We start from the raw sequence: 27,609 nt of genomic DNA on the forward strand, positions 1-27,609 counted from the left end.
ACTTAAATACAGTAGCAATAGATCTGAATACACCGGTAACCCATAGATTCCAACACAAACATGAACAAACCTTCCGTCATTACTAAACAAGAGAATGCGTAGCTTTGTTTTGTTTGACGTAGCACTGACATGTCGACTCTGAGCTATTTGAAGGCTAGTAGATCTAGAACCGACTAGGGGGCCGATTCTGCCGGCGTTTTCAAATTATTTATATTTTCAAAGTTTTCATAAAATGGATGATGTTAGCGTAGATATTAGTGGAAATATGAATGTCCCTGGACCAACAGTTAAGGATGCCATTGGCAGCGCCACAGAGCCGAATTCAAAAATAAGGTGAATATATAATCATTGTGTCTTGATATCAAGTTTGTTATCACACGTATCCGGAAATCATTTGAATTACCTGCGGAACTCATCTCAACCATTCCGGCTTCTATTTGTTTGAAATATGAAAAACTGGTGGCGAAAATCACTAGTAGTGAAGACAGGATAACGACTGATTTCTGGAGCATGTCCTGCTAAATATCAAAACATCGGAAACTCAAAATAATATAGTTCATAGCATAGTATCACTCCTTTATTTTGTATTCTAGTTTCTCGAATATAACAACGAAACTGCCAACATCCATTGGACAGATACTTAAACAAGTGCGGAAGGACCTGCGACCTGTTTCCGAATTTTTTAATGTCAACAACTTCAAGAAGCCGACAAGTATTCAACGACTTATGAATCGATTAACACGGAATCTCAGTTATTTTCAAAGTAATTACATATGCGTGTTCCTAATTTTAATGGCATACTGTCTGTAAGTAAACTGCTTTTTTGACTTCCTTGCATTTTGGAAAGATTCAAAAATCCCATCCCCTGGTCACTATTTTTAGAATAACGTCGCCATTGATATTATTTGTTTTGGCCGGAGTACTTTTTGCTTGCTACCAAGTTCGACTGGCTAATACACAGTTCACAATTTTTGGGAAAACGTTAAACACATCACAACAGTGTCTGATCATTAACTGTATGGCAGCGCCTATCCTATATTTAGTAGGAGCTGGAGCGGCTCTCTTTTGGACATTGGGTATGTAAATGTCATGCTTTTGCAACGAATTCCTCTCGTCTTATTACCTTTATTTCTTCCAACAGGTGCCTCACTTTTTCTTATAATGCTGCATGCATCGTCTTATAATATTGATGCAATCGTTACAGAGGATATGGAAGGATTTTTAACCGAGGTTGTATGATGAATGCAACGATAGAGTGACCATCACTGCGCCAAAATATTCACTATCTTATTTTTCGGCTAAAAGCTGAGATCTACAAATATTATTTTCAGAATGTTTTACTATGTACTGTTATGTATAATAAAAACAACAAATTTGAAGCTACTCCAGATCATTTTCAACTATCTCTAAAATCTTTCATGATCATCAACGGCGCAACAACCGGTATCCGATCTAGGCCTACCTTAGTAAGGAAATCCAGACACTCCGGTTTTGCGCCGAGATCCACCAATTCGGTATCGCTAAAAGCTGTCTAGCGTCCTGATATTACGTTTCTTGTATTTCGCAGTGGTGGGCGCGATAGCGGATAGATTGCAAGAGGTATTATACCCCCCTGGTCCTTTAAACCAATGGAAGTACTCACCATTTCAAATTACTGAGGAGACGTGCTGCGCTTGCCAATGAATAGGTGATACAATGAATGAAATTTGCCTAGCTGCACACAGTAATCTTCAAAAGAACGGTAAAACGCCGCCATTCATAATTCTCAGGATAATTTCAGGCTAATATTTTTAACAGAAAAAAGCAGAATATTAAAATGGCAAGGGGAAACCTCCTAGAAGAAGTGGAAACAAGCCAAACGGTGATTTAAAAAAAAAACTAAACTTTCAAGTTTGAAGTTTGTCGCCGAATTAATAGATTAGAGGAGGTGGTGCAAAATTCTTTTAAATTTGGGGAAAATACAGCATTTTCACTTCAAATTTTCAGAAAACATTCAGATACATTACCGACAAATCAACATTTTTAGGAAAAAATCACTAAAACAGATTGGGGGCGTCACAAATTGTGTCGTAATTGCAACTCTTAAGTAGAGAGCATCGAGTGCAATATATTTCAAGCGAAAATAAAAACATCAAATAGAAAAAAAATCGTCAAAAAACCTCAGCCTACATTTTCTGACAAACTTATAAGCTTGAAAAAAAAAAATCCGGGATAAAAAGTTGACGGCTTGAACGAAGAAACGCTATCTCATTATATATGATGAGAGAAAAAAATGAATCTAGACGAACCTGACGGACGTAGCTCTTCGTGCAAATAACCCATTAAGACTGAACCGCAACTTCAGAGGTGCGTCGATCATGATATGGGGGAGCATATTCTTATCTCGGAAAACTCTAATTGTGTTTTATAACAAAAAAAATGATGGAGAAAGATTTATTGAGATGATCCAATCGGCTATTTAAAAGATAAATAATGGCATAGAACTCACATTTCAGCAGGATAATGACAGTACTCATATAGCAAAAACGTAAAAAAAAAATGGTCCGTACTATTTTTCTTATTTGAGGATGCTGGGAGTCCTGAGTCCGCGTCCACTCGATGGCGGACCGGAACACTTGGGAAGCAATTTACTTGCTCTCTTGTGGTCCACGGGCTACTCTTTTTTTGAGTTAAACATCCAAGTTTATCGAAAAAGTTGACTGGGGTCGACGCCGATTGTGAACGGGACAAACACTAAAGAAAAAGAGGTACTTTCGATCACGCTGCTCCCAGCCCTCTAGCATGGCAGTAGAAAAACCCCTTTTTTTGTGGAGATAGATATATAAGTTGCTTTGGACTTCAATAATGAACTATCCTATGGGGCTGGAAACCTCCCAGGAAATCTTGAGAATAAAACTCCTCATATTATTTTTTTTTCAGATACTTTTTACGAGATAATAACAGAATAAGAAATTCTACGATTGCAATAAATAGATGATCTTAATTAGAAATGAAAACGGGGTGACCGTACACATTAATTCAAAATAAAAATGAATGCAGGTAAATACGTGTGTACAAGATGATCCTGATAAAGCAAATTTAGAACTAAAACTATAACAAATTAAACAAAACATTCACAACAAATAACGAACATAGTTACAACAAACGTTTCTTATTACCTGAACTTATGGACTAAGTATGCAAAACAGTGCTTAGCCGAACATTAATATACATTCTAACTCACGCATACTTTCATCTTACTCTCCCTAAATGCAACGATTTTTGCTTTCCGAGTAATGGTAAAAATTAACAAATGTCTTCCCTTGCCGTTTTTTTTTTTTATCTTTTATCTTATGTTTCTGTTAAATATAACTACACTTCTTCATTTTCTTTTAAAAGTCGCTCCGTAGTAGTAACTATACAAAATATCAGTCTCATCTAATAACGAGCGAAGTAAGCGGCGCTGTATGATTCCAAAAATAAGATTTCTTAAAATTTTGCGTACTTCCTTTTTTAGCACGGAACTGTGAAAGTTTGCGCTGAATACCTAATGTTTCCTATATCGACACTCAAGGAATAGGTTAGAATTTTGAAAGTGTTTTATGCTGTTTTCGATTTCAGTAAACCCTTGCTTAGAATAAAAGCCTTTTTTTGAAAGCGATGGCTTTAACTGCGTTATCATAAAGAAATCTTATGAGCACTCGATGGCTTAATATTTCATGATGTACACATGAATTTGTGAGTGGTTTTAATATCTCATGATTCAAAGTGTTCAAATCGCATTTAATTTTGAAAATAGTATGTACAACATATTCACAAATCCAGATCTGACGAGGGTCGCGCTTCCTTATCACATAGCTGAATATATATGCCTTGTCCGTTGAAATGATGAAAGGCAGACTTTTTAAGTTATTAGGAAGAATACTTCGAGGTTCAGGCTGGCGGAATAATTTCGAATCCTTCATTTCTAGTCCGAAAGTCTGAATCGCGTGTTTATAAATCAAACGGCAAGGCAGTGGTTAACACACAAAACTCACGGTTGTCTTCTACTTTACAAAAATATTACCTAAAACCCATCGGCGACTTGAAAACCGATGGGACGGCTTATCGTTTTTTCTTGGTTACTTTATTCATTTTACGCTTTTTTACAATCATTTCATGTAGAGCCTCCAAACCTTCTTGCAGTCCTTCGCCCGTTATGGCGCACGCTGGCTGAATATGCCAACCTTTGTAATTCTGATATGACGATGAAGTCACAGTAGTACTACTATTAGCTGCCGTTGTGCTTGCTGTGTTTAGAATAGATGTAATTGTATTTGATGATTGCGTGTGACAATCTTCCTTTCGAATAATATTATCTCCAGGTGTTTTCGCTGTGGAACTCTGATGCGGTGAGCCGGTTGTTGATAGTGAATCAATAGCAGGCCCAGATGATGTTAACGGATGTATAGGGGATAGCTCATGCAAACTTAGTAATTTTTCTAATTCTTTTGGTTCACGAGCGCCGGGCAAGTCTTGTTTATTTGCTAGGATCAATACAGGAACCCCCTAGAAGTGAATCATCGGTAAATATACGAGAAGCAGTTTTTAAACAACTGATGATAAATGGGCGACAAACATAATGCAGATGAAGAAATGAAAGTCCACTTATTCAGAAAATTGAAAGTGCGACAGCATGAAGCTGATTGCCTGCGTATATGCAAGCAATTCAATTTCCATTGCATTTCAAGCATTTTCAAAGTGATATGGAGGAGAAACCTGTACTAAAAATGAACAATTCCTCTCCTAACCTCTGAATGCGATAGACCATTGAATGAATGAATCGAATGAAACAACTAGATGAAAAGATATATATTTCACACCTGATTATCTGGACATTTAGCGGTCCGCATAAGTTCCATTTTAGCTTCTTCCATCCTTTCCACGTCCACTGAATCCACAACAAACACTATACCATCGGTACACCTGGAAAAGAGAACTTCATCTGAACTAATTCCCCTATCGAATATTAGTTTAGACAAATTAAATCTAGCAACTCCCATGCGGATTAACTGCTAAAACTCAAAACTATCTTTGAAAACGTTGAACACTTCATATTCCTTCGATTACCTTGTGTAGCTTCGCCAGAGCGGACGTAATTTTTCCTGACCACCAACATCCCAAACTAGAAATTGAACACCTTTGGCTTTCCCAACAGCACCTCGGACCTAAAAAATGTTTAAATCCCAATCTAATCTTCGATTTGCGCATTATTTCATAGATATTGAAGGATTGAAAGGAAAATTTGAGAAAAAGAAATTGAAATTTCAGATTTAGAAGTGGTTTGTCGTGCGTTATTACGCTCTAAAACCGTAAAAGTATTAAAAGGAACGATTATATCAATTGAGAACGATGAAATCTGATCTTGCCTTTTCACAATTAAAGCCTATTGTCGGTACGGTATTTAAATACTGGTCAAATTTCAAACGATATAACGCTGTAGTCTTTCCGGCCGAATCTAATCCGAGCATGACGACATGTAATGTTCCCTGAAAATTAATAACCACTAGATAATAACGTGTTACCTATCTTAGGGCAAGATAATGATGGATACCTGTGTAGACGGAAGTGAATCCAATAAATTTCCTCCATTTTTACCCATTGCTGCACCCATACTCTGGTCTTGTGCTCGCCAAATGGCAAAACAGAAGTTGGTTCTTTGTTTTATTTTTTATACAGAACATGTATGCTTTCGGACATATGAGTTGATGTTACAATACTGAAAATTCGGTAAAATCATTCTAACAAAGGCGGTGACAATATCATGGCGTAAATTATCATAGTAACTACTTGGAAAAGTAACATACCCTCTGATTTTAGTGATTTGAACATAATTTTGTGCAGCTTACGGTCTAAACGTTGATGGTTTCCTAGTTTGGGAGCTGCGGTTACTCGCTAACCATTCAATAAACAATTCTTTGATTCCTAAAGGCCATTTGCTAGTCGTCCTTCATTTGGTGTTCGGGCAACATATGTGAAAACCATTAAAATCGAAGGGTAGGCCGCTTTTGTAAACGATTACTATTATCATTAAGTGACAAACTTGCACCAACATTGAAGGGCTCTCTACTTAGTTATTTATTAAACGGACAACAAACAAAGTAAGCTCCGACGGGAGGTCGTTGATAAAAAAAATAACAAAGGGACCAGAATAGATCCCTGTGGATCGGCAGAGGAGGGGGAGAAGGAACGGGAAGTGCAGCCGTTAAAAGAGACAGGGAGATGGACTGACCAGTTTTGAGCAAAAAGAAGTTTGGAAGACCACCGTAGCCACGGCTGATATTGGCATCAAGTTTGTCAATGAGGTACTCGGCCAGGAGAGGGATAAGAAGGCAAATCGTTATCGATGCGGGACAGACTACATTCACTAGCAGGAGGGAGGCGGAGGAAGAAGGGGGAACATATACTGAGGAAAAGTAGCGGCAGAGTAAATCACAAAATAGTTGTGAGGAGTTAGCTGAGGAGCAGGAGATTTTAATGGATGGAGCGGATAGCATGGCAAGACAGCGGAAGGTTTGAGGTTTCCGCGCTTTAGTGAGTCTTCAACATGGACTTACGTATTAAGGATTTGCCGAGGAACGCAGAGTTTTGAACAAAAAACTAAGCCAGCGTAAGTTCAAAAAGACAGAAACTTCTTCCTCGCTATGTTTTGTGGTCTTCAGTGTTGAACCAAATAGGGTAAGAGCGTAAGCACTAGGGAAAGGAACAGACGTAACAGAGAAGAAGTCGGTATTTTTCATATTAGTTGTAATCCCAAATGTAGATATCGAAGAAACATTGGAAGCAATAAAAATCAAAAATAGAATGGATAGGGAACAACTCACAACACTCTATAAACACCAAAAATGAGATGATCCCCCTATCAGAGCGAACATTACATTCTCATCGTTAGCAGCAGCATCATAAATATGTATCATAAATCACAATGAAGGAAACCACGCAACGACCTTGATAAAAAAAGGTATGCAGCAGGTAATAAGAAATAGGGGAAAAAGGGAAGGATGGGAAAAATGGGAAACAATTACAGAATAATTAATAGAGTTGAAAGTTATCGTATAAATAGGGGTAGTTTAAGACAGATTAATTAATTAAGTACTGGTACTGATGAAGGAGGCACGTGGTCTCCGAAACAATTGTATCCGGAAAGAAAATAAAAAAAATTACAATATAAGGAACAATACCTAATTCATTTTTTAATTTATATATTAACTGTAAAAAAAGAATGGACAAAAATTTCAACTTAGGGAAGAAGATCAGATAAAATGGTATAGAAGGTGTTGAGTGCTTGGTCACACTTTAATGGAGAGAGGAGGGGAACCCAGTTGATTGCCGCAAGGGCTGAGTTCAGACCTTGGAAGTTCGTCTTACGAAAATTGAACTTGGTAGGCTTGTGCGCAACAGGAGAGTAGAGTCGGGATATCTGAGCATCCAAATCGAGAGCAGGATGATGGGCGTCAGAGGCACCATAAGACGGTGCATGAGCAGATTGGGAAAGGCAATGCACAGAAAGGTTAGAGAGGACAAAGGCAAGAGTGCGATCTAAGTGGTTTGCCCAGGAAGGCATGGGAAGATTAAAGTCGCCATAGAGGATGAAAGGAAGTGAGGGGAACAAAACGATTAGGACCACTGATCATTTGTCGAGGAAATCCTTGTACAGAGAAGGCGGGCTGGGGCAGGGAAAATATACACACGTTAGACAAAGAGGCATACGTTTTGCGGAATGACTCGGGTGGTGAAAAAATCGTAGGTGGATGAGGAGGAGGAAAAGATGACTTCGGCGAAGAGAGGGAACTTACAAGCTATTAAGGCACCTCTGCCGGTTGTCTTACCAAGCGCAGCGTAATCTCTGTCAAAATGAAAGACAAAGTGTCCCCCGAGGAGCTCGGAATCTAAAATCCTGTCCTCCAACCGGGTTTCAGAAACGCAGATGACGTGATGTTGGAATGCTAAGGTAGACAGTTTGAAATCCGACAGCTTGGTCCTTAGACCCCTTACATTTTGATAAAACAGTGTAAAGTTGTTACAATCATTATATATGGATATCAATAAAGCAACAGGAAAATGACAGAAAATCTCGCTTCACGATATACTACGTGGTTGCTTCCGTCATATGATGCTCAAGTGAGTTCAGAAAGATTCATAAACTTCTTTTTTATGAAGAAACCATTCAGATAAAGTGATGATATGAAAAACCTGCAAAGTTCCCAGAAGAACAAAAAGTCCTGCAGGAAGTATGACGGCCTAAAGGTAATTATTATATTCATAAACAAATGTTAATAGGCACGAAAATAGCGATATAAATTGAGGGATATGTCATCAACAAGGCTTGTTAAAGCAAAACACACTAGACAAGACAACTAGCAAGATAGTGATTGTTTATATCCGTCTCCAAAGGCCCGAAAATGACTCGGTTGCAACAGTCAGTCTTCACCAAACAATATGGTTAATTCACTACAACTCAATATAATTTACTTAATTAAACACTCACCTGTATTAATTCACTCATTTTTCTTGAAAAAGATGTGATATTCTACTTATAAACAAAAAAAAATCTTATCGATTAAGACCAGGCTGTAGATGGCTAATATCCTCGAGACGTCACGCATGCGAACTAACATAAATAAAGGACAATGCATAAACGGAAAAAGTGCACAATCGGAACAATCTGCATGGATAACACTCATTAGCAAGGCAGTCACTTAAATATGAATGAGACTCTGAATAACTTTCTCGTATACCAAAAGTCGTGGGCATTAATTTCTCTTGTAAGAACTAGAAAATAGAAATCACGAGAGCATTTCCACGGATGCATTTATTCATAATTTCCGCCTTTATTCGTACTACATTATAGCAGAGCATTTTCGTTTTGGGAAAGGAAACTGACAAAGTTAAATGTCCTCGACGCGAAGGGGCTGCACTGTTAGGGACTTTGTATTTATTTCATGATTCGGGGGAACTCCCTTCCAACTTCCCGGCCGTCAAAAATTCCAGATACGAAGGCGTTCAATATATGCCAATAGATTTCGCAAAATTCTTTAGCAACGAATTATAATCAACGCTAGAAAGGTAATCTCCAGACCCACTCATTTACAAATCACAGAGTTTTCCTATGTCAAATGTCAGAACGTCAAAATGAAAAACACAAGATTGTCTACCTGACTGAGCAGGGCTGGCACAATGTAGATACCCAGATGTTAGGTCACTAGTTCCGTTCAGAAATAGCAATGTAAGATGTGGGTACAGTTCCATTCCAGAGTTTCTAGGAGTTTTGAAAAAGCAACTGGATACACTCGGATTATTATATCTTTTTGCCATACAAATAGATAACACATACATTTCCAGATACAATTACGAAACGGATCTTTTAAAATTTCTATTTTATCTGCAACTCTATCTTCCTCTACTAAAAGCATTTGAATCTATTAATGACTTGTTCATATTTTTATTAAATCTTTTCATCGGATTATCGTTAAAATATCTCTGCACACTGATTGATAATCACAGCCTTTTACCAAGCGGAATGCAACCAAACCATAGGCAGGGTGCCACAAAAGTTTCTAGACTTCTAGCTACTACCCTGGTAAAACCAGGGTACAAAATCAAGTGATTCTCTATAAAGCTTGTATGCTTGCTGTTAAATAGAGAGAATTTCCAAGAATTCGCAAGAGCAGATACCATATTGGCTCCAAGATAACAAAACGAATACTAAAAAAGAACATTTCTCCTAGAAGATATCGTTAGTGGAAATTAACATTGCACATTTAGATAAAAATGGCGATTTTTGCCGTTGTTTTCTGGTAAACATTAAGACATTACAAACTATTAGGAATTATTCGGAGTACAATCAAATTGGGAGATTATATTAGTCGTATTCCGAACAACTTCAAAATTCCAGAATTTTTTTGAAAAGTTATAGTTAAAAATGAACGAGTTACGTGACAATATTCCCCTCAAAATTTTACGGACACAACAACTGTGATCCCACGTTGGGCGCCAACTCTGCTAAGGACGTAACAACTATAACCCCACGTTGGGCGCCAGCTCTGTTGGAATGAGAATCCAAAAGGTGGTGATCCCGTTATCTTTTGGGGTTTACACCCATCGGACTTGTTAGTATTAGGATCAGAGCTTCCTTCGCTGGCGAATACTCTGCTGCCTAAACGACCTTACCAGGATTTTATTGACCAGTCCAGGGAATAACATTGGAAATTACACTATCGAAAAAGCTTTACAAAGACTTATAGATCGAGGACAGTAGTGGGCGACCACATCTCTAAAGTACTGAGGCTCTACAAGAACACCGTGAAAAAATTGACTTGATGTGCGAAAATTTCAAACAGCCAAAAACAGAGGAACATATGCCCATGTGAAACTATAAAACTTAGCTTTCCTCTTTTCATTTCAATTTTATACACAAAGCATCTAGATACTTTTCCTCCACCCTATACAACTTCAAAACAAACTCTTTCCGGTGCCAACATAAAAAGAGAGTATTGCATTGGGAACATTGCAAAATAGATAAAGATAGGGCCATGAACAATAGCATCCCTGATATAAAAGTATTAACATAAATTTATGAAGTAGCAGACTTACATACACATGTTTTACTTGAACAGCACAAGAATACTGTTGACTGCAAATCAGTACAAACATACATCCAAAATCAATTCAACGCTGTTTTCTGAAAATTTATACATATATTTACCAATAACGCTAATAACACTTGTTGACATTTTCACTTTATTACGTATTACGCTGGCCTTTACGTTGGCTACAAAAGATAGTTTACGGTGTGTATCTTTGAGATATTTCCTAAGCTACATGTACCTATACATAAGCTAGTAGCACCATCTGTAGCGAAAGGTGATCCAGGTAGCAGACGATACCTGTATTCGATGGATGCTGTGTTTGAATGATCTCAACAGTGTTTTGCTAACACCGGAGGGTCGCCGTCTGTAACGGCACTTCAACTTTTTTTTCCAGCACAGTGTAATATTGAGTTTTATAGGTGTCAGGTAGCGACTTTTTCACATTTTTTATTTACACTTTCACTGGAGACCAATTTTAACATATTTGAATTTGTAGTTGCGCTTTGCTTTGAATATTTTTCACTGAAATTTTCACATAGGTAACTTCCGAATTGCGGATTATAATATCTTCAAAAATTCCTAAAAAATAAGGTCATTGGACATGTTTCCGTACTTGGGATCGCGTTTATTTTCTTTTCAATAAGCGATATTTACAGACACAGACAGCTAGTTGTATAATCCCACATTGCAAACTTTGCCCAGAATTAAAACTTTTCCTATAAAATTGTAAATCATCACCACCCGACATGATTATATTGATCAGAACTCCGTTTTCCTACTATCCTACTATCAACCATTCCCCAGAAATGGTTTACCACTAATCAACTATTTGATAGACATTTCGATGTTAATGCACCTATAGCGACCACCGAAGGAAACTGCAATCAATAGGACTCGGAAGCTTTACCAAAGCCAAGGATAACCACGATGCTATGTAGAGGCAGCATATACTCTCCGAATAGCAATCCAAACTACTAGTAAATTGGAGAAATTGTGACAAAGGCAAGAGGTGCGTGAGGTCACATAGAGATACATTTATATGTCGCGATCATAAACAATATATATGTATAAATATATTATTTACGTTACGTATCAGTGACCGCTCCCAATTAGCGCTATGGTGCGCCATTTTGATGCCACAAACTCCTAAGACCGTGACCGTTGTTATGAGAGCAAAGATATAGAGTCCAGTCGGCTCAGATCTTCATAGCCAGCACGTAGCATTCATGGAGAAAAGAAGCTTTCCCATCCTGCAGCTAGAGATTTCTCTGGGGTCCCCAAAGAATGGTTGCAGAGCCCCGGTAGCACCTGCACACGCGGTTCCTTGAATTCTACTAAGCTTCGTTCTACTGTATTGTGATGGGACGCACGACAGCTGTTTACATCCAGAGAACCATCCTCGGCCGGAGACATAATTTCTTTACAAGAATGCTATATAGGCTTTCTTCACCCACAGTTTAGGTTCGGATCCAAGATTACACGCAGGTACTTTACATTAGAGTGTCTCCAGTTTCGACAAGGCACAGCATAACCCTTTCCTGCTGTTTCTGTAATATGACTGGCATGATGCCATCTGGACCCGGAGATTTATAGCCGAAGAGAGGTAAATCAAATCACCAAATTTTCAGAATTTATAACAATAATCGTTGGCGCACCAATTCATATTGGATCAGGGCCTTGAAGTGTGTTAGAGCACTTCATTCAAGACCGCAACGGTACACTACAGCAGACTGTAGGAGGCAATGTATTACGCTCGCCCGAGATTATTACCCTGATTTGACTCATTCACGATACAAATTCCACTGCCACCAGTGAGATTTGAACCGTGACCTTCCGTACGACAGCCTTGCGCTCTAAACACTCAACTATTCGGACACTTCAGAATTTATTGCGAGTGCTTAAATACAGCAATTTCCAACGGATTCGGCTTACTTTCAATTTATATGAGAAAACCAGGTTTTGTTTTTATTGATATATATATAGTTTAAAAAAGCCCACGGACCCTCTTCCCGCCCAACCGGACCGAGGGGCGACCAACCTAAGGATGGGCTGAAGGCAACATCCAAAGGCCCGCATCACAGCGATGATGCGTTTTAACGCAAAGTGTGTGCGATCATGCGAAAATGTATTCCTACATCCTGATTGTCGCAAACACTTCAAGCAATTACGCGGTTGTTCTACACTACACAGACATGGATCTTAAATGGAAGACAGTACGAATTAAAATTGAAGCAAAAAGTTATACTTCAATGTACCGTGTAGGTCGAGGAAATATACACATTCTCCGCCCTCGCCTGCTCCAGTTTGACCACGGTTAAATGCATTTACGCAGAAAGTGCCGGACCGTGCTCAGACAGACTACTGGCTGGAGCGAGGCAGCATTGATTGGTTCTGCAGACGATCTTGCAATGGTAATAGCTGCGAAACACCACCAGGACGTGGAACTGTATGCGAAACCATTCATGCCATCAAAGCATGGCTCGAAATGGTGAAATTGGACCTGGCGGATGATAAGACGGAAGGGGTCCTTATTACCAACCGCAGGAAAAGCAACACTATTAAAATTCGAGTTGGTAATCACGAGGTCGTGTCAAAATCGATCATTAGATACCTGGGGGTAATGATCGATGCTAAGTTGAGATTCAAGCGGCACCTGGACTATGCGCGCGAAAAGACAGCTCGCCTCTAGCAAGGATGATGCCTAATATTGGAGGGCTAAAATCTAATCGCCGGTTGCTTGTCACAGGAGTGGTGAAATCCATCCTTTATCGGAATTAGGATTTTATTTTCGTTTTACTGAAGATGGTACAAAGTACATTGCCTCAAACTCTCCTCCTCTTTTACCTATTGTCTTCTAATGATCAAAACGATCGCATTTCGATATGTCTAGATGCTTCTCTTGAAGACAGGGCCGTTGAGAGAAAATCCCGGCCCGGGATGAAAATTGTGAGAAAAACGAGCCCCGGGTTGAAAATTATACGGGCTTGGGGAGAAAATTATGCGAACTCACCTATGATCCATTTTTGTTCATTGAAATTTTTGCTTTTGTGCCACCGAGGTACTGGGGAAATTCCACCCTCACCTCCCTCCCCTTGCCTTCTACCTTCCTCTCGATAGGACTGGTTGTAGAGGTACTTATAAATTTTTACAAGTGCATACTAGACATTCCAACACGCCACAGTGCGAGTTTTACAGTGAATTACATTGATCTCTGTTAACTCAAAGAAAACGTGTTGCTAATGCATATGAGGTAAGTGGATAAAAATACATAAGCCTATATATATCTGCACAAATCCATTTATGAAATAATTTCAGTAAGTTACCCTATATTTCAAAAATAATACGGGTTGTTCTATTTAATTCACTAAATAGCATTTCAATCACTTTTTATCAAACTGCATTATAGTTGTTTTGGTATTAACTGAAATTAATTACGTAAATATGTGTGTATTGTTCTATTTACTGGGGAACCCGTTAGTAGCATTGAATGAATAAATCGATAGTTTTGCTTAGTTCGATTTAGATGCAATTTCATAATTGCCGAAAATTTCTCTATCGACGTTTGCTACTGATTCATAAATGTAATTTTGTATCTTATCAATTTTTTTGCCGCATGATTCGATTACATATTAATTTTTTTTATTAAAGTTATTTCATCCGGGGTCATACTATTTGAATTTTTCGAACGGGAGATAGACAAGGTTGCCTCTTAAAGTTAAATAATTAAATTCGAATATATATATATTTGTCAGACCCAATATACTATGTGAGTAAGAGTTCGTTCGTTTTATTGTTAAGCTTTTGCAGGCAATTTCTCCGATGAAGATCAAGATCATATGACACGTAAGTCAATTGGGGAGGTTCCAAGTGTCCATATAACACACAAGAAGAAAGTTTTGTTTAGTTTGGCTACGTTAATAAATATGATATTTATGTAACACTCGAGGTATATGCATATGTACATATGACATACAATGTCTATGCAACAGGTTTAAAGCTACATTCCAAATTAGTGGACGTTGATTATATAATTGAAATGTAAATGTTATCACCATTCAGGATGTAAACTAGGAAATGGTTTTCAGATTATTGTAACCGCATTTTGAATATGCGCTGGTGCTCATTTATGCAAACTGCAATTGATGACTATAGAAAATCTCCGATTCTCATTCAAAGTGAACGCCAAATTATGTTAGTAGGTCACAAGCATTTTATCAGGTAGGTTCAGCCGACAGGTGGAGAAAAGATACAACGAATTTATCTTTTACTAATTTGGATAGTCACAAATTATCCTTTTGTGCTCTCTGATAGTTTTGGTCCGCATTTGTAAATGTTTTCGGGCAGGATTTTTAATTATTTACTTAATTCGGCAGATAATTTACTTAAGAAAATTTGTGTTGATTCATCAGTTAAAATGGAACGATTTCTACGCGTATACGTATGTTTACGCATTCATTGTGCTCGCTCCACTATTATGCAAAAAATAGCACAATTTATTGTTCAGTTTGCAAAGATTTCGGTTCATTGATTCTTTCACCGCTCATGAGACCATGGTTGAAAGGTATCTATCTATATTAGGTGCATCCAATTACGGTTTCCAGCAGTAACAAAACTATGCAATGAAGTTAATACTAAAACAAGCTATAAGTATGCGGTAAAGAAACATGTCTCTGGTGAATGATCTTATTGGATCCATGAATGGTAGAGGTCTCTTAAAGCAAAATAGCTAACCCGGAGATATAAGTTTCATTTAGATCAGACCTCAAGGTATCCATGTATATAGCAATTTTAATGTGAGGACAGGTGAATATACATAGTTACTCATAGTAGGACTTGCTTAAATACAGTCTGCGAATGCTGACAAGTGGATTCCACTTTAATATCAAATTAAACCTTAAAGGAAGATACAAATCTTTTCTTGCATTCCGAAATCAATGATGGACATGTGTGAGTTTATTATTTTCTAATATTCAACGTGCATAGGTGCTGTAAAGCTTCTGCATTACTCTTTAGATTTATACTTGCTGCTGGAAAATATAAGATCCGGCTGGTCGCTACCTTGAATATGTCTTAAATTGCCATCTAAGATCAGAGCATACATTGGCTGCAACGGGCCATGTTATGGAAAGGTGCAATACGACCTAGCTACTTTTCACGACATAATATTACATTCCACACTCTTTCGCTGCAATACAAATGAGCCGTGTAATGGCCGATACAAAATTAGTATTCGCTAGAGGAAAGAAAATATGATCTTTGAATCCGTCGATATATCTAGGTGCAAGAAAGTGGGGAGGCCTGATTGTTGGGTCACATTGTTGCGCACAACGGCTAAGTGGGCAGAGAAGCTAACTTGATAACTTTGGAATATTAAGCAAGCAGCAAGTGGACATCTATATGGCAAAAACGCCTCAAACTTGGAAACGTGTTTCTGAGTCTATGGTAAAACATCGAAAGGGGGGATCACCGATGGCAGAAGAAGAAAAGAAGTTGAATGTGCTTGGCGAGATCTTTAGGACGCCAAAGTAACACTACCACCATCCACACACCGTTGATAGTAAATGAAGAGAAGGTTATCTTAAGACTGGGAATGTGGTACCACAGCAATAATAGAAATAACAAAACCAACAACTACGTTACCAACCAACCAACCTGACTTGTCTTGGATTTCCGAGTCTTACTTTTCTTACTTTTTGTTTCCCGTAGAGTTTAAGATATTTTCAACCATCACCACCTATTCAGTCTTGATACTGAAATGTTGATGGTGTGGTTGGCTTTCTGTTTTGTGATAATCCCGGGATGATGATAATGGATTTATCAGCCAACAATTTCAGAGTTATTTAGGAATAAAGGAAAAGTTAATTAAATGCTCTTGAAAAGCGTGTCGTGTTGTGAAAATCCTGGTGCTTGTTGAGACGAAATATAAATTTATGATTCCCGTGAAAAATTTTCCAAAAGTTAATATTCTATAATTATGTAATCCAAAACCAAATGAAAAATGTGAAAAAAAGGATAATTTGATTATCATAATCCTTAAAAAAGATTTCTATCAATTCGTTTTTCTTTTTGTTTTTTTTTTTTGTTTAAATCTGTGTGAAAAGTATATTAAGTACATAATAAATAAAAAAGTACCGAAATCGAGTGAAAGAAAAATACTGATTGTTCCCGGGCAAAATCGAGCCGAAATAAAAAATAAAATATTATTTCGAACAGACGGACGAATTTTGCTTAGAGTTTTCCAAATTGAAAGCCAAAACCACGGTTATAGATTGTTGTAAACAGATTCATCAACATGTTGCAGCCACGCGCGCAGCGACAGCAGATACAGTCTCTGGGATCATTTTGCATATCTATATGCATTATATTTATTTGCATAGAAAGTGGACTTGGACAAAACTCAGGTAAGACTATAACGTATTTAACCTTGTAGCTAAAAGTATGTCTTCAGACCAATATGAAACAAAAGCTACACTTGCAAATAAGAAATCATCAAATAGCATTCTATGTAGAACTAATTTTAATTTCTGCATATTTCTCAATTAACAGTTTGATTTTAAATTGGAATCTGCTAACCCATACCCCCAAGATGAAATGTGTTACAAGATGCACACATATAAAAGTTATCCGCATAAGATACTGCTACCTTGTTACCATTTGTGCACTTCACTCAGCAAAAAAAAACACAGTGAAGTTGAAAAATGTCCAATCATAAGAGTTTTTCAAGAATACAAGTTCAATAATGATATATTAAGCGCTAATAAAAGCCATGAAAAGAGAATTATATATAAATATATGTATATATATGTTTCAATAAATCGAAGTTGATTGGAAACTTGACTTATGGTATGCTCCCTTCCTTCTCACTGAATGAGGCACCCAAACATTCTATCTTCAGTGAATTTTTTCAAATTCGATCCAAACAAACATTAGTCTAGAATTTAGTACATTTTTTCCAATTCATTACTAACTTGCGTTTATGTATCGAGACTTCTCTAATCATCGATTCTGAGATAATTACATTTATTTGAAATAATTAAGACTTGCTTTTTTTCTATTCGCTGGTGATATTTATTGGTCTTGCAAATACCGATACTTGTCTTAGAGACTGGTTAGCACTGATGAAGGGAAAATATGGTTCCTGAAATATCGCTATTTGCAAGCTTAGTAAATATCACTCTCCAAGACTTGTTAGCACTGATAAATGGGGAAAAAATTATTCCCAAATAAATATCACTCTCTAGAACTTGTTAGGACTGATGAAGGGAACAACTGGTTCCCGAAATATCAAAATTTGCAAGGCCAATAAATATCAGTAATGAATAGAAAAAGCAAGTCTTCATTGTTTCAAATAATTTAATCGCGAAATTACACTTAGATAATTACATTTGTTCGCACAGCGGAACCGAATGGAAGGATATCTTTTCCAAGTTCGGCAAGGTGGCCTTTTGAACCTTTTAAGAATATGAGATCTGATAGGGCAAATCTAAACTTCATTGAGATATTGTGTTAAAGATACAATGAACTTCATTCAAATGATTTGAATTGAATTTCAATTCATATGTTTATGTTATTTCAAGATGCACTCACTTTGATTGAAACTGTGATGGTACTCCCATGAATATGAAAAATCTGTAAAGATATAAATTGAAGAAATACATTAAAAAATTATTTAAAACAATTTATCATAAATTCTATAACTAACATTCATGATATTACTAATAAGAATTCTGTAGAGTATAACGTAAATCATAGCTGAATAAATGTTTGGTTTTAGATCGGCTTGTTTTGAGAATTTTTTTGTTTGATCATTTTCATATAATCTAGAATTTGGGGTAAACTTTTTACATTGCTGTACATGGACGAAAAGAAAAGACACAAAAAAAAACAAAAACATGCGTGAAGTCTTTTTATTAAATATGTAAATATCTAATTTTTTTAGATGACTACCACAAGACTATCTTGTTGATTAATATCAGGAGTTATATCCCCTCTGAAGGGATCAATTGAAAACTAAAAACCCTTCAAGCAAAAGCTTCAATAGAGAAAAGCAGGTATTGAGTAGCAAAACTTTCTAATGATATCAGCTCTTTTTTTGCATTCCGTTAAGATTGAAGCAACCTTTTACTTTCTATATCTTAAAATCATTCATGAAGTCCAATGATAATTACAAAACGGCCAAAACTGAAAAGTAAAAATTCACCAACCACTGCGCAAGCTGATTATTTTCCCAAGTAACTATGCGGTCAGATATTTAGATACAAAAAAAAAATTATTTCCCACATTGATTAAAAGCTATATTTGTCGTGAGTTCATTGACACTCTACATAAACATATCTCTAAATCATACTATGTTACAAGTAACACTTGCAGGGAAAAATAGCATTATTTTCAATTCATCTGTCTTCAAATTTCTTTTCTATTGAGTAACGCAGTTGGAGAGGTGAAATCATAGATGCATAGTATATTAATGCAATTTATCAGTAGATAACACCAATGGAGTTGGCTGGTAGTCTCCAGCAATTCCCATGAAATAGTACTAATAAAAGTAACAATCTCATGTTGAAAAAATCATTCCATAGCAAACATTTGCCAATGGAAAACGCCGATATTGTTTTTTTTTTTGTGTTTTAGAAAATTCAACACACCAACATGTTTCTTGTGAAGTTGTTAAAAAAAATGCTACCTGTGAATGATAATGCTATGTTGAATTGTTGCATAGTCACTTATGAATATGGAAATTTATCTGCTAATAGCATTGTCTGAAGTATCACCAGTAGGTGAACGTGGGCTCTACCTGAAGATGACAAAAAATACGCTGAACTATGTTCCATACTATTTTCCTACTCATTGTTTCTTGTCCGGAGACATTGACCTACACTTCTCGCCCATATGTTAGTCAATTCAGCTGAATAACACAGTACGCTCCTATAGTCTGAATCTCAAAAGGAGCTTTTATAATATTAAAGTCAGATTTCAGTTAAGTTACTTACATCACACTATACTTTAATTTTCAAAATGAATTGTTGAAAGACAGACAATCAATAAAATCTGATTTAAATCAAATTTTCTCATTAAAATTCTTGTGCGCTTCCATGCAAATGCATTCATAATTTTCATATAAAATGGTGATTAAAAAAAAATAATAATATTATTTGGTTGACTTTCATTTATATAATTGTACTTTACCACGCTTCTTTCGCAAGTAATACAACTTGCATTGTGTCTCCATTTCGCATATTTTACATGAAAAACAATCTTGTATTCGAACTGATGAAATCCTTATGGAACAAAGAAAAGAAGTGTGGGAAAAGTCTGATAAATACGAAAAGACAAAGAATAATAGCTCAAATTTTCAATCTTCCTCTGTACAGTGTTCACAAGCATTTAGAGCATAAGATTGTTCATTTTAAGAGGACCTATGTTAATTTAAGACCCAATTGCCAAACAATGATTTAACATATAATTATATGCCTTCGTTTATAAAATAGTTTAACGTCTTCCTGCAAGTCAACTGGAAACCCTGCAACTCTGCAGTTTCAATCTGGTCATACAACATATTACAGAAACAAATCATAATATATTCCACAAAACTGGAAACTTTCATGCAATCTTGGTAATAGGTTGAAGTCAAATTTTTCTTGCGAAATAACCACATCCTACAGCATCAAAGATTTAGATTAACATATGCTTGAAGTGGATAATTGTACCCTGAAAGTCTCTCACATTATGTGAGAGAACAGAATACTCTTCATACCTGAGGGATCGAGCTCTCTCCTATTTGTTATATACATGCAAACTAGGCTTATGAGTTTTTTTAGATTCAAATACCTGGGGTGTCAAATTTTATGGTTTCAAATACACTCTACTATTCAGTATAGTCTCACAAATAAAATTCCTTTCGCCTCCCAAAATCCTGATGCTAACACCTTCTTGGCCGTTTTCTGGACGCAAACGTGTTTCGTTGTAAATTCGACAACCCATCTTCCTACTGTACTTTTACTTTTACTTTACTTTTTACATCCTTCCTAACTCGACGCCAGATCCCTGATTGTGAAGTTGTTGGGACCGCTATTTTCACTTCACTTAATGGGAATAGGAAACCTGGTAGGATCATGCTCTATGTTATGCCTATTACTGCAAAATCTTATGATTCTAGGATTAATTTAAGGGTGATTCTGCAACCAACTGCTAAAAATGATAGTAATATACTATTATTATCCGTATAGCTGAATGGTTAGAGCATAAAGCTGTCGTACAGAAGGTCGCGGTTCAAATTTCACTGGTGGCAGTGCAATTTGTATCGTGATTTGACGTCGGATACCAGTCGACTCAACTATGAATGAGTACCTGAGTCAATGAATGAAGTGCTCTAACACACTTCAAGGCCTTGGATCAGGGCAGGATTGTTGCACTAACGATTATTATTATTATACTATTATTAACGTTATTTGAACAGATATTGGCATGGATTGCATTTCGGAGCATGGGCACCATAAAGTGGCAGCTTCCTTTTTTTCAAATTTATCGGTTAGGTAGTTTCTGAGAATAGATCCGTGAAAGAAATGATCTCTTTCTTTGTTCAGCGACTAGATAATGCAATATATAGGTAGGCCTAAAGTCTTTTAATATGGTCCAAAAGATCGATATATTGTTCGCCTTCAACTCTTGCAGATTGCGTGGTCTACGAGCGAATATTGTGTCCTTCACGACACCCGAGAAATAAAAATCCATGGGAGTCAGATCAGGAAAACGGGTTGGCCATTCAATGCCCCACGCTGACTGATAACACGTCCCTGGAAGACGTCATCTAGGTACCTAGGTACCACGGACCATGACTGCATAATGCGGTGGCGCACCGTCTTGCTGGAAGTACAGGAAATCAACAGCTACTGTAGTCCTGGGAGGACGTAATCTTGCAGTCCCAATACAGGCAAATAATTAATTTAGATCCCCGTTTACTAACGGACATTTTTTAAGATTCTGATTTCGACTGAACCGAGTTATTGAATTATCTTATCCATCGCAATTCATTCCTAAAAAACACTCTTGGCAAACAGCTGTAGACCCGCTATCTTTAATTTTTTTTCTCAAACAAAAGTTTTGCAAGTGCCTCACAGTGTTCATTAATCGATGCTGCTAACCCCTTTAGAGTAAACCTTTACTAAGTTGTCGAAAAAAAATCAAGAAAATGTCGTCATATCAACCACTGCAACTGTATCTAACCCCTTAACTGCGGCGGTCATCTAAGCCAACTTTCTTCGGTCCCATAATTAGATCGTGCCCCTTTTGTCACATCGTGTAAACCATTCCATTTTGTATTCTGTAATACAATACAAATAACGTTCTCTTTCCTTGAATATATTTTACTCATCGTAGGAGAAAGTGAAGGAATTTCTCAAATAAGTGCTAACATTGGGTAAAATGTCGCACCACCACCTGTGGGTTGCAATAACTGTTGAATTTCTTTCTTTCTCTTCAATTTCCCGCCAATGCACGTATCATCTTTATACCCAAAGCTCATTCAATAAGTATGCTTGTGCTAATTTCTACTGAATTTTAAATTCATCTGAAGATTTGAATGTATTCACATAGCATATGCGTACCTACATAAGGCCATTTTCAAACAACAAATCAATGAGTGAAGACTATATCTATCTGTACTAAATTTAAATCTGAAATTCGCATTTTGTATTCAGTTCACTTCTAGTAGTCTAGTACAATACTATGTGTGTATTGGATAGATGGCTAATATGAGGAAGAGCGAAGAATGTGGCTAATATTAGAGCTAAGCAGTTATATGCTAAATGAAGTGACCAAGGAAGGCACGCTTAACAAAAGTTTAAGCATAAGGCTAAAGATATTGTCATTGAAATGTTTTTTTTGCTCTGTTAAAGACAACGAAAAAGCTATAAAAGTCTTTTTTAAAAATTTATTGAACAAGGAAGCATTAAGAAATTCGTTAAAAATAAAACCAAGTCCGGAAACTAACTGAACGCTTTAGGTATGAAAGGTGTTGTGTATCTCTTACATAAGGATATCTGCGTCCACCTTTTATTAAGAATTCTTTTATTAAGAATAGTTATGTGGGATGACTACACTCGAAAGAAATTTACACCCCCCTTTTGCATGTATATCCTTCTCAATAAATTTATTGAAAAATTGATTAAGTTGGTTTTCCTATGTTACGTCTGTTATGTCTCAGTAAGTACTTTATAAAGAGGTAGTTCTGAGTGCAACGGTCTAACAAAGGTCAGTTACTCCAAGGACCCCGTTCTCAGAAACTACCCAACCCAAATATCTGAAAAGAGATATGGTGGTCCATGCGCCTTGTGTCTAGGCTTCAAAATACTCTTCAGGCCGATACCTGTTTAAATAAAATTGATAATAGTATATTGCTATTATAGGTATATTTTGTAGAAATTGACTGGAACCCCCTTGAAGTTTATTCTAGAATTATAAACTTTTGCAGGAATATAGACCTCCTTAAGCCGGAGTGTAAAGTTCGCTTTATTGCCTCTGAAACATTTGCGTCGCTGATAGGAACAATTACTCCAAATGTTGACACTGGATGAGAAACTGGTGAATGAACAAGTTCCTCCTTTACATCTCCTCTACCTTTTTTTGGAGGATAGTTCCGGCCAAGTTTTGGTCGAACTATGGCGGCTCTGCACAAAAGGAGCGTTAACGTCAGCGAACCACTTCGGTCGCGCTGCACCCTGGGAAGACGTGAGACAGTTTCTGATGAGATGCCTTTGCCATGGACGAACCCGTAGACCGTCTTGGTTTCTGATTTAGTCCTTTTCTTCGGAAATTGCAAGGATTAACGCAGCCGAATGGAGAAATTTGAACTTTTGCTGGAAGATGAAAATCTTTGTGAAGGAACCTGGCATTTTAGTTGTCCCTTAAGAAGTGGGATATGCAAAAATCCTAGTAGGGCTTTTAACAGGACAGTCCCCGGAGTGGTGATTTCGGCCATATACAGCCAATGCGATGAGGAAGAAGAGACGGACCTGCAATTCGTATGCGGCTACCCGGCCTCCTCAGATCTCAGACGAAGATATCTTGATAAGATTTTCTTCAGCGGAGAGTATGAACATTCTCTGTCTCTGGAGAATGTGCTCAGATTCGCGAAAGCCTGCGACCGCTGTCGGCGAGAGGCCGATGAATAGGAATGATGCTAAGCAGCAAAATTTATGAGGAATTTCTCGTAACATTTCGGAACGGCTATATTAGCATAATCATATTTCCTTCTCTTCATTACATTAAATTCATAAATAAAAGATTGGTGACCGATTTAATTCGTCTCTGTGATGATTTAATTGGCGCAGTGTAGATTGCTGATAATAAATTAATACATTTATTAGGTATAACAAACGACTTTCTAAGCCCTTTGATTATTCGGAATCTACACCGAAACGATTCGCAGCTTCCCCCCCAATATAAGATTTATTGATTGAACCGTCCATTCCCCACTCAAGAAAAAATTTATAGGTTGGTATCTTTTTTTCTGCAATGTAAATAGCAGTGAATTTCTCGTTCGAAAACAAAATGAAAGCGTGTAGTACTATCCCATTGGCAAGCAAAGAAATGAAATGTATATGACATGGTGGCGGAAACCGGTTCAAATATTTTCCAAGCGAAATAAAAAAAGATATTTTTCCCGTATAATATGTATATTACATAAAAAGGCATTTTCGGAATCAGTACTTGTTCACATATCAAATAAAATTTCAAGGAAAACTAGTTATTGGCAACAGCAGATAGTAAAGTCGCAGCATATATGCTTGACATTGTTACTAATACTACTTATATTTAAATCTTGTTTTCAAATAAAAGATATGTAAAAGTTGAAGTGAGATGCAAACCGTTGTGGGAACGTAAAAGTTTCCACAGCCAAATAGGATTCTGGTTTCAGGTTTAATTATGAAATTACTCAGCTACGCACGGTATACATAATGTGCATATGTATACGAGTGATTGCAAAAAATCTGTAGCCACAAGATATAAATGAATGGAATGTTGATGTATGTACGACGGGAATGCTACTAAAATGCCCTAAGGACTTAAATCTTTTGCCGAAATTTCCAATTTCATATGTACATGTCAATTTCTTTAACAAGTATCTTTTTTTATGGTTTGTATCATTCTTTCATACAGATATTAAATGCTTGTGAGTATCTTTACTTGTTCATGGCATCCGTGAGTTGAGTTCAGCCAAGAAAGCGAAATAACGTTAGTTGGACAAGCGTAACGCTGACCCGTTGAATATACCGCAATGATTTAAACAAAACACAAGAAAAAAGAACAATATAACTGCTCAACACCAAGAGCCACAGTGATGATTGCATACATATCTAGATGCAACAAAAACAGAGGAAAAAGTTCTAAGACTTTGAGATAAATATATTAGATTTACATCTCAAATAACTAATTACAGTTGAATTTGTTGTTTGAAATGGATATTATGCTGCATTGGACAATTGATTTTACTTAAAACAAGTTAATCCAGTCAGCATGTACGACATAGTTGGACGAGTGTAATTATGAATGATCGGAATTTATGAAACATGTAGACACATATGTAGATATGTATGTCATAAATTAAAATTCCACAAGCTTTACAGTGTGTTTCAATAGTCAGGAAATATTTTAAACCACCAGGTTTTGTGGAATGAATATGAAAAGTCACATATGGCCATGAGGTAACAATTCATCTAAGTTTCAAATGTCACCCACAAACGATAACGAAAGTTCAGATAAATTTAAAACAATTGCATCATTTTTAGATATGTAAATTGAGGATGGTGTTGCCAAATTTCCGAAGATGGTAGCTATGAAATTATAGAGACAGAATACAGGAAGCTTTTTCCTTTCCTTTTTCCTTCTTTTTTGGGTTTAACACCCAAAGTTCAAAAATTAAAAGAGGAACGAAGACAGTTACGGTTTCGTACCAGGGCAGAGGTAATTCATCAGACGCTGCCTCACCGAGCGCGGGAAAGGGAGCAGCGTGATCGAACCGGATCGTAGGTGTTATACACTCCCTTTTATAATTCACAAAACACAAGGGTGTGAATTATATCCAACGTAAATCCGCCCACAGTTCGAATGAAAGGTTGGCCAGAGCTAGACAAGTTTTGTTTAGGGATTGAGGAGTCCCAAGTCCGCATCCGCTTAATGTAGGACCAGACCAAATGGAGGAGAGGGAGCGTCTGAATCACTTTCTGTGATTGAGGATGAAGAGCCTATGCACGTACATATCATATCATACACCCGCGAATATACTTATGAGCTTTATATTCAACATTCTTAAATTTCAATCATCCAATTAGTTGACATGCTCAATTTTTTTGTATGTTAACTACATCCTCAATTTCAACCTATATAAAATACAATAGATTTTCTATTAACACCTCAAAAGAAGATTGAAATTGACAGCCTATTAATAAAAACCGCAGTATCAGTTGAAACTTTCTAAAGTGACGACACAAGACCAAATGTACGAAAAATGTGAACCGATGAAGGTATGCGCCTAAGAAATGATGTAGAAAAGTCAAATATCTATTTTCCAATAGATAAAAACGAAAAATATCTTATATGTGTGGAGGAAAAAAAAATTCCGTAATTATATAGGTACATATGTACAATACATATATGCGTTGAATCAATAATATGATACCGTTGTCGGGAATTTCAAATTTAATCGAGAAAGTGGCAAAACGCCTTTATCGTAATATTTACCATTAATAAACAACCGTAGAAAGTGAAATGCGAAGAAAATAAAAAGATATAGTAACATATACTGGATATCCATGAAAGGATACCTATAATATCTTTTGCGAGCAACGTGATAATTGTAGTTAGAAGATGTCAGCGATTTCAATTGGTTAGTTAACAATTGTATTATAGATATTAGTTGGTTAATTTCAATTTGATAAATTAGTATCTTTTTTTGACTTTCATATGTATTTGCGGAGGGAATGATAATTTCGCGTATTAAACAATTATCCACAAAGTAAATGTATAGTATTTTATATTTACAGTTTCTTAAGGTTTTATTAAAGTCAGTTTACTGGGTTCTGTCTATCATTCTTTATTTGGAGACAGTGTTGAAATTCACGTTCAGTTTAAGGCGTACTACCCCTTTAGTACATGATATTAAGGGTCGTTTTCTACGATTTATAGGAGAACAAGTCAAGTTATCCTATTGGAAATAATTAAGACTTGTCTTTTTCTTTTCACTAGTAATATTAACCTTGCCTTCTTCACAGTGCTACAAATCTTTGATTTGCACCACTGATGAATTGCGGAATTACATACTAAAAACTGCACAATATACTTTGAGCTAATGGAAACAAAAATATGGACATGAGGAAGGTCCCTAATCTTTCACACTAAATCAGATAATCTCTATCAATACCCAACACCGTTCATGTGCGGATTAGAGATGAACGATTTAACAGCATGAGCAGCTCATTAAATATAATTTTTATGTCTAGCTCTAGCTACTTGAATTAAGTTCGAAGTGTAACGGAGCGGAATAAATAAAAAAAAAGTAATAATAATTCAGACTCATCCTACAAGATTTAAGATTTTGTTTACAATCTACTATAATTTCGATGACGGGCGTTTTGAGGAAATTACTCTATATATAATAATATAATATTTATTACTATTTTATTTATCTATAGATATATATTATAATATAAACTGAACTAGAGTAGTTGATCGGGGAGGCATAATTTTGCCATCTGATGAATTGTATGAGTTTAATTAAGCCAAAAACCTGAAAGTTCCGCCAAAATTCCGCATGTTTCTTCAATGATTGTAAAACAAACTAAAGAATCAATTGGCGTGCATACCAAACATATGCATATATAATGAATATATAAGGGATGTTTTCTTATAAGTTCGTAAAGAAATCAGAATTGAAAATGATCTGTAATAAAATTAGAAATCTGTTTACATTACATGTTTGGCTGCATCTCAAAGGCGATAACTTTCA

At 36.5% G+C, this 27,609-nt stretch overlaps 3 protein-coding genes across 6 annotated transcripts in view; 2 read left to right on the top strand and 1 right to left on the bottom strand.

Annotated features, from left to right (window-relative positions):
* Window positions 1-92: 92 nt before the first annotated feature.
* Window positions 93-1,383, top strand: LOC119660761 (prenylated Rab acceptor protein 1). Its single transcript, XM_038069527.1, has 4 exons — window positions 93-333; window positions 594-806; window positions 883-1,076; window positions 1,142-1,383. The coding sequence occupies exons 1-4, from the start codon at window positions 233-235 to the stop codon at window positions 1,237-1,239; spliced, it is 606 nt and encodes a 201-aa protein (XP_037925455.1). The 5' UTR covers window positions 93-232; the 3' UTR covers window positions 1,240-1,383.
* Window positions 1,384-2,902: 1,519 nt separating this feature from the next.
* On the bottom strand, window positions 2,903-9,189 carry LOC119660757 (ADP-ribosylation factor-like protein 4C). Of its 4 annotated transcripts, XM_038069521.1 has the most exons (7): window positions 8,507-9,189; window positions 5,826-5,966; window positions 5,573-5,737; window positions 5,388-5,507; window positions 5,089-5,186; window positions 4,842-4,944; window positions 2,903-4,527 (listed from the first exon to the last, which is right to left on the bottom strand). In XM_038069521.1, the coding sequence occupies exons 3-7, from the start codon at window positions 5,630-5,632 to the stop codon at window positions 4,084-4,086; spliced, it is 825 nt and encodes a 274-aa protein (XP_037925449.1). In that variant the 5' UTR covers window positions 5,633-5,737; window positions 5,826-5,966; window positions 8,507-9,189; the 3' UTR covers window positions 2,903-4,083. The 4 variants fall into 4 exon arrangements, with proteins under 4 accessions (XP_037925449.1, XP_037925446.1, XP_037925447.1 ...); XM_038069518.1 differs by lacking the exon at window positions 5,826-5,966; XM_038069519.1 differs by lacking the exon at window positions 8,507-9,189 and having other exon boundaries at window positions 5,826-5,986.
* A 6,750-nt stretch (window positions 9,190-15,939) lies between these two features.
* Window positions 15,940-27,609, top strand: part of LOC119660863 — a 33,812-nt gene continuing 22,142 nt past the window's right edge. Inside the window, exon 1 of the mRNA XM_038069759.1 lies at window positions 15,940-17,008. Coding sequence (XP_037925687.1) covers window positions 16,900-17,008 — 109 coding nt within the window. The 5' untranslated portion in view covers window positions 15,940-16,899. The remainder of the gene's footprint in view (window positions 17,009-27,609) is intronic.

The sequence above is a fragment of the Hermetia illucens genome, chromosome 7 (assembly GCF_905115235.1).
Source record: "Hermetia illucens chromosome 7, iHerIll2.2.curated.20191125, whole genome shotgun sequence".
In the NCBI taxonomy this organism is placed as follows: domain Eukaryota; kingdom Metazoa; phylum Arthropoda; class Insecta; order Diptera; family Stratiomyidae; genus Hermetia; species Hermetia illucens.

Bases quoted from the DNA above. Each gene is read 5' to 3' on its own strand.
- LOC119660761 (XM_038069527.1), top strand. From the start codon at position 233: ATGGATGATGTTAGCGTAGATATTAGTGGAAATATGAATGTCCCTGGA. The intron at 334-593 runs GTGAATATATAA...TTTGTATTCTAG, and splicing joins GAGCCGAATTCAAAAATAAG to TTTCTCGAATATAACAACGA. The intron at 1,077-1,141 runs GTATGTAAATGT...TTCTTCCAACAG, and splicing joins GGCTCTCTTTTGGACATTGG to GTGCCTCACTTTTTCTTATA.
- LOC119660757 (XM_038069518.1), bottom strand. From the start codon at position 5,632: ATGGGTGCAGCAATGGGTAAAAATGGAGGAAATTTATTGGATTCACTT. The intron at 5,187-5,387 runs GCAAGATCAGAT...AACATTTTTTAG, and splicing joins TAGGCTTTAATTGTGAAAAG to GTCCGAGGTGCTGTTGGGAA. The intron at 4,945-5,088 runs GTAATCGAAGGA...TCTCTTTTCCAG, and splicing joins CTCTGGCGAAGCTACACAAG to GTGTACCGATGGTATAGTGT.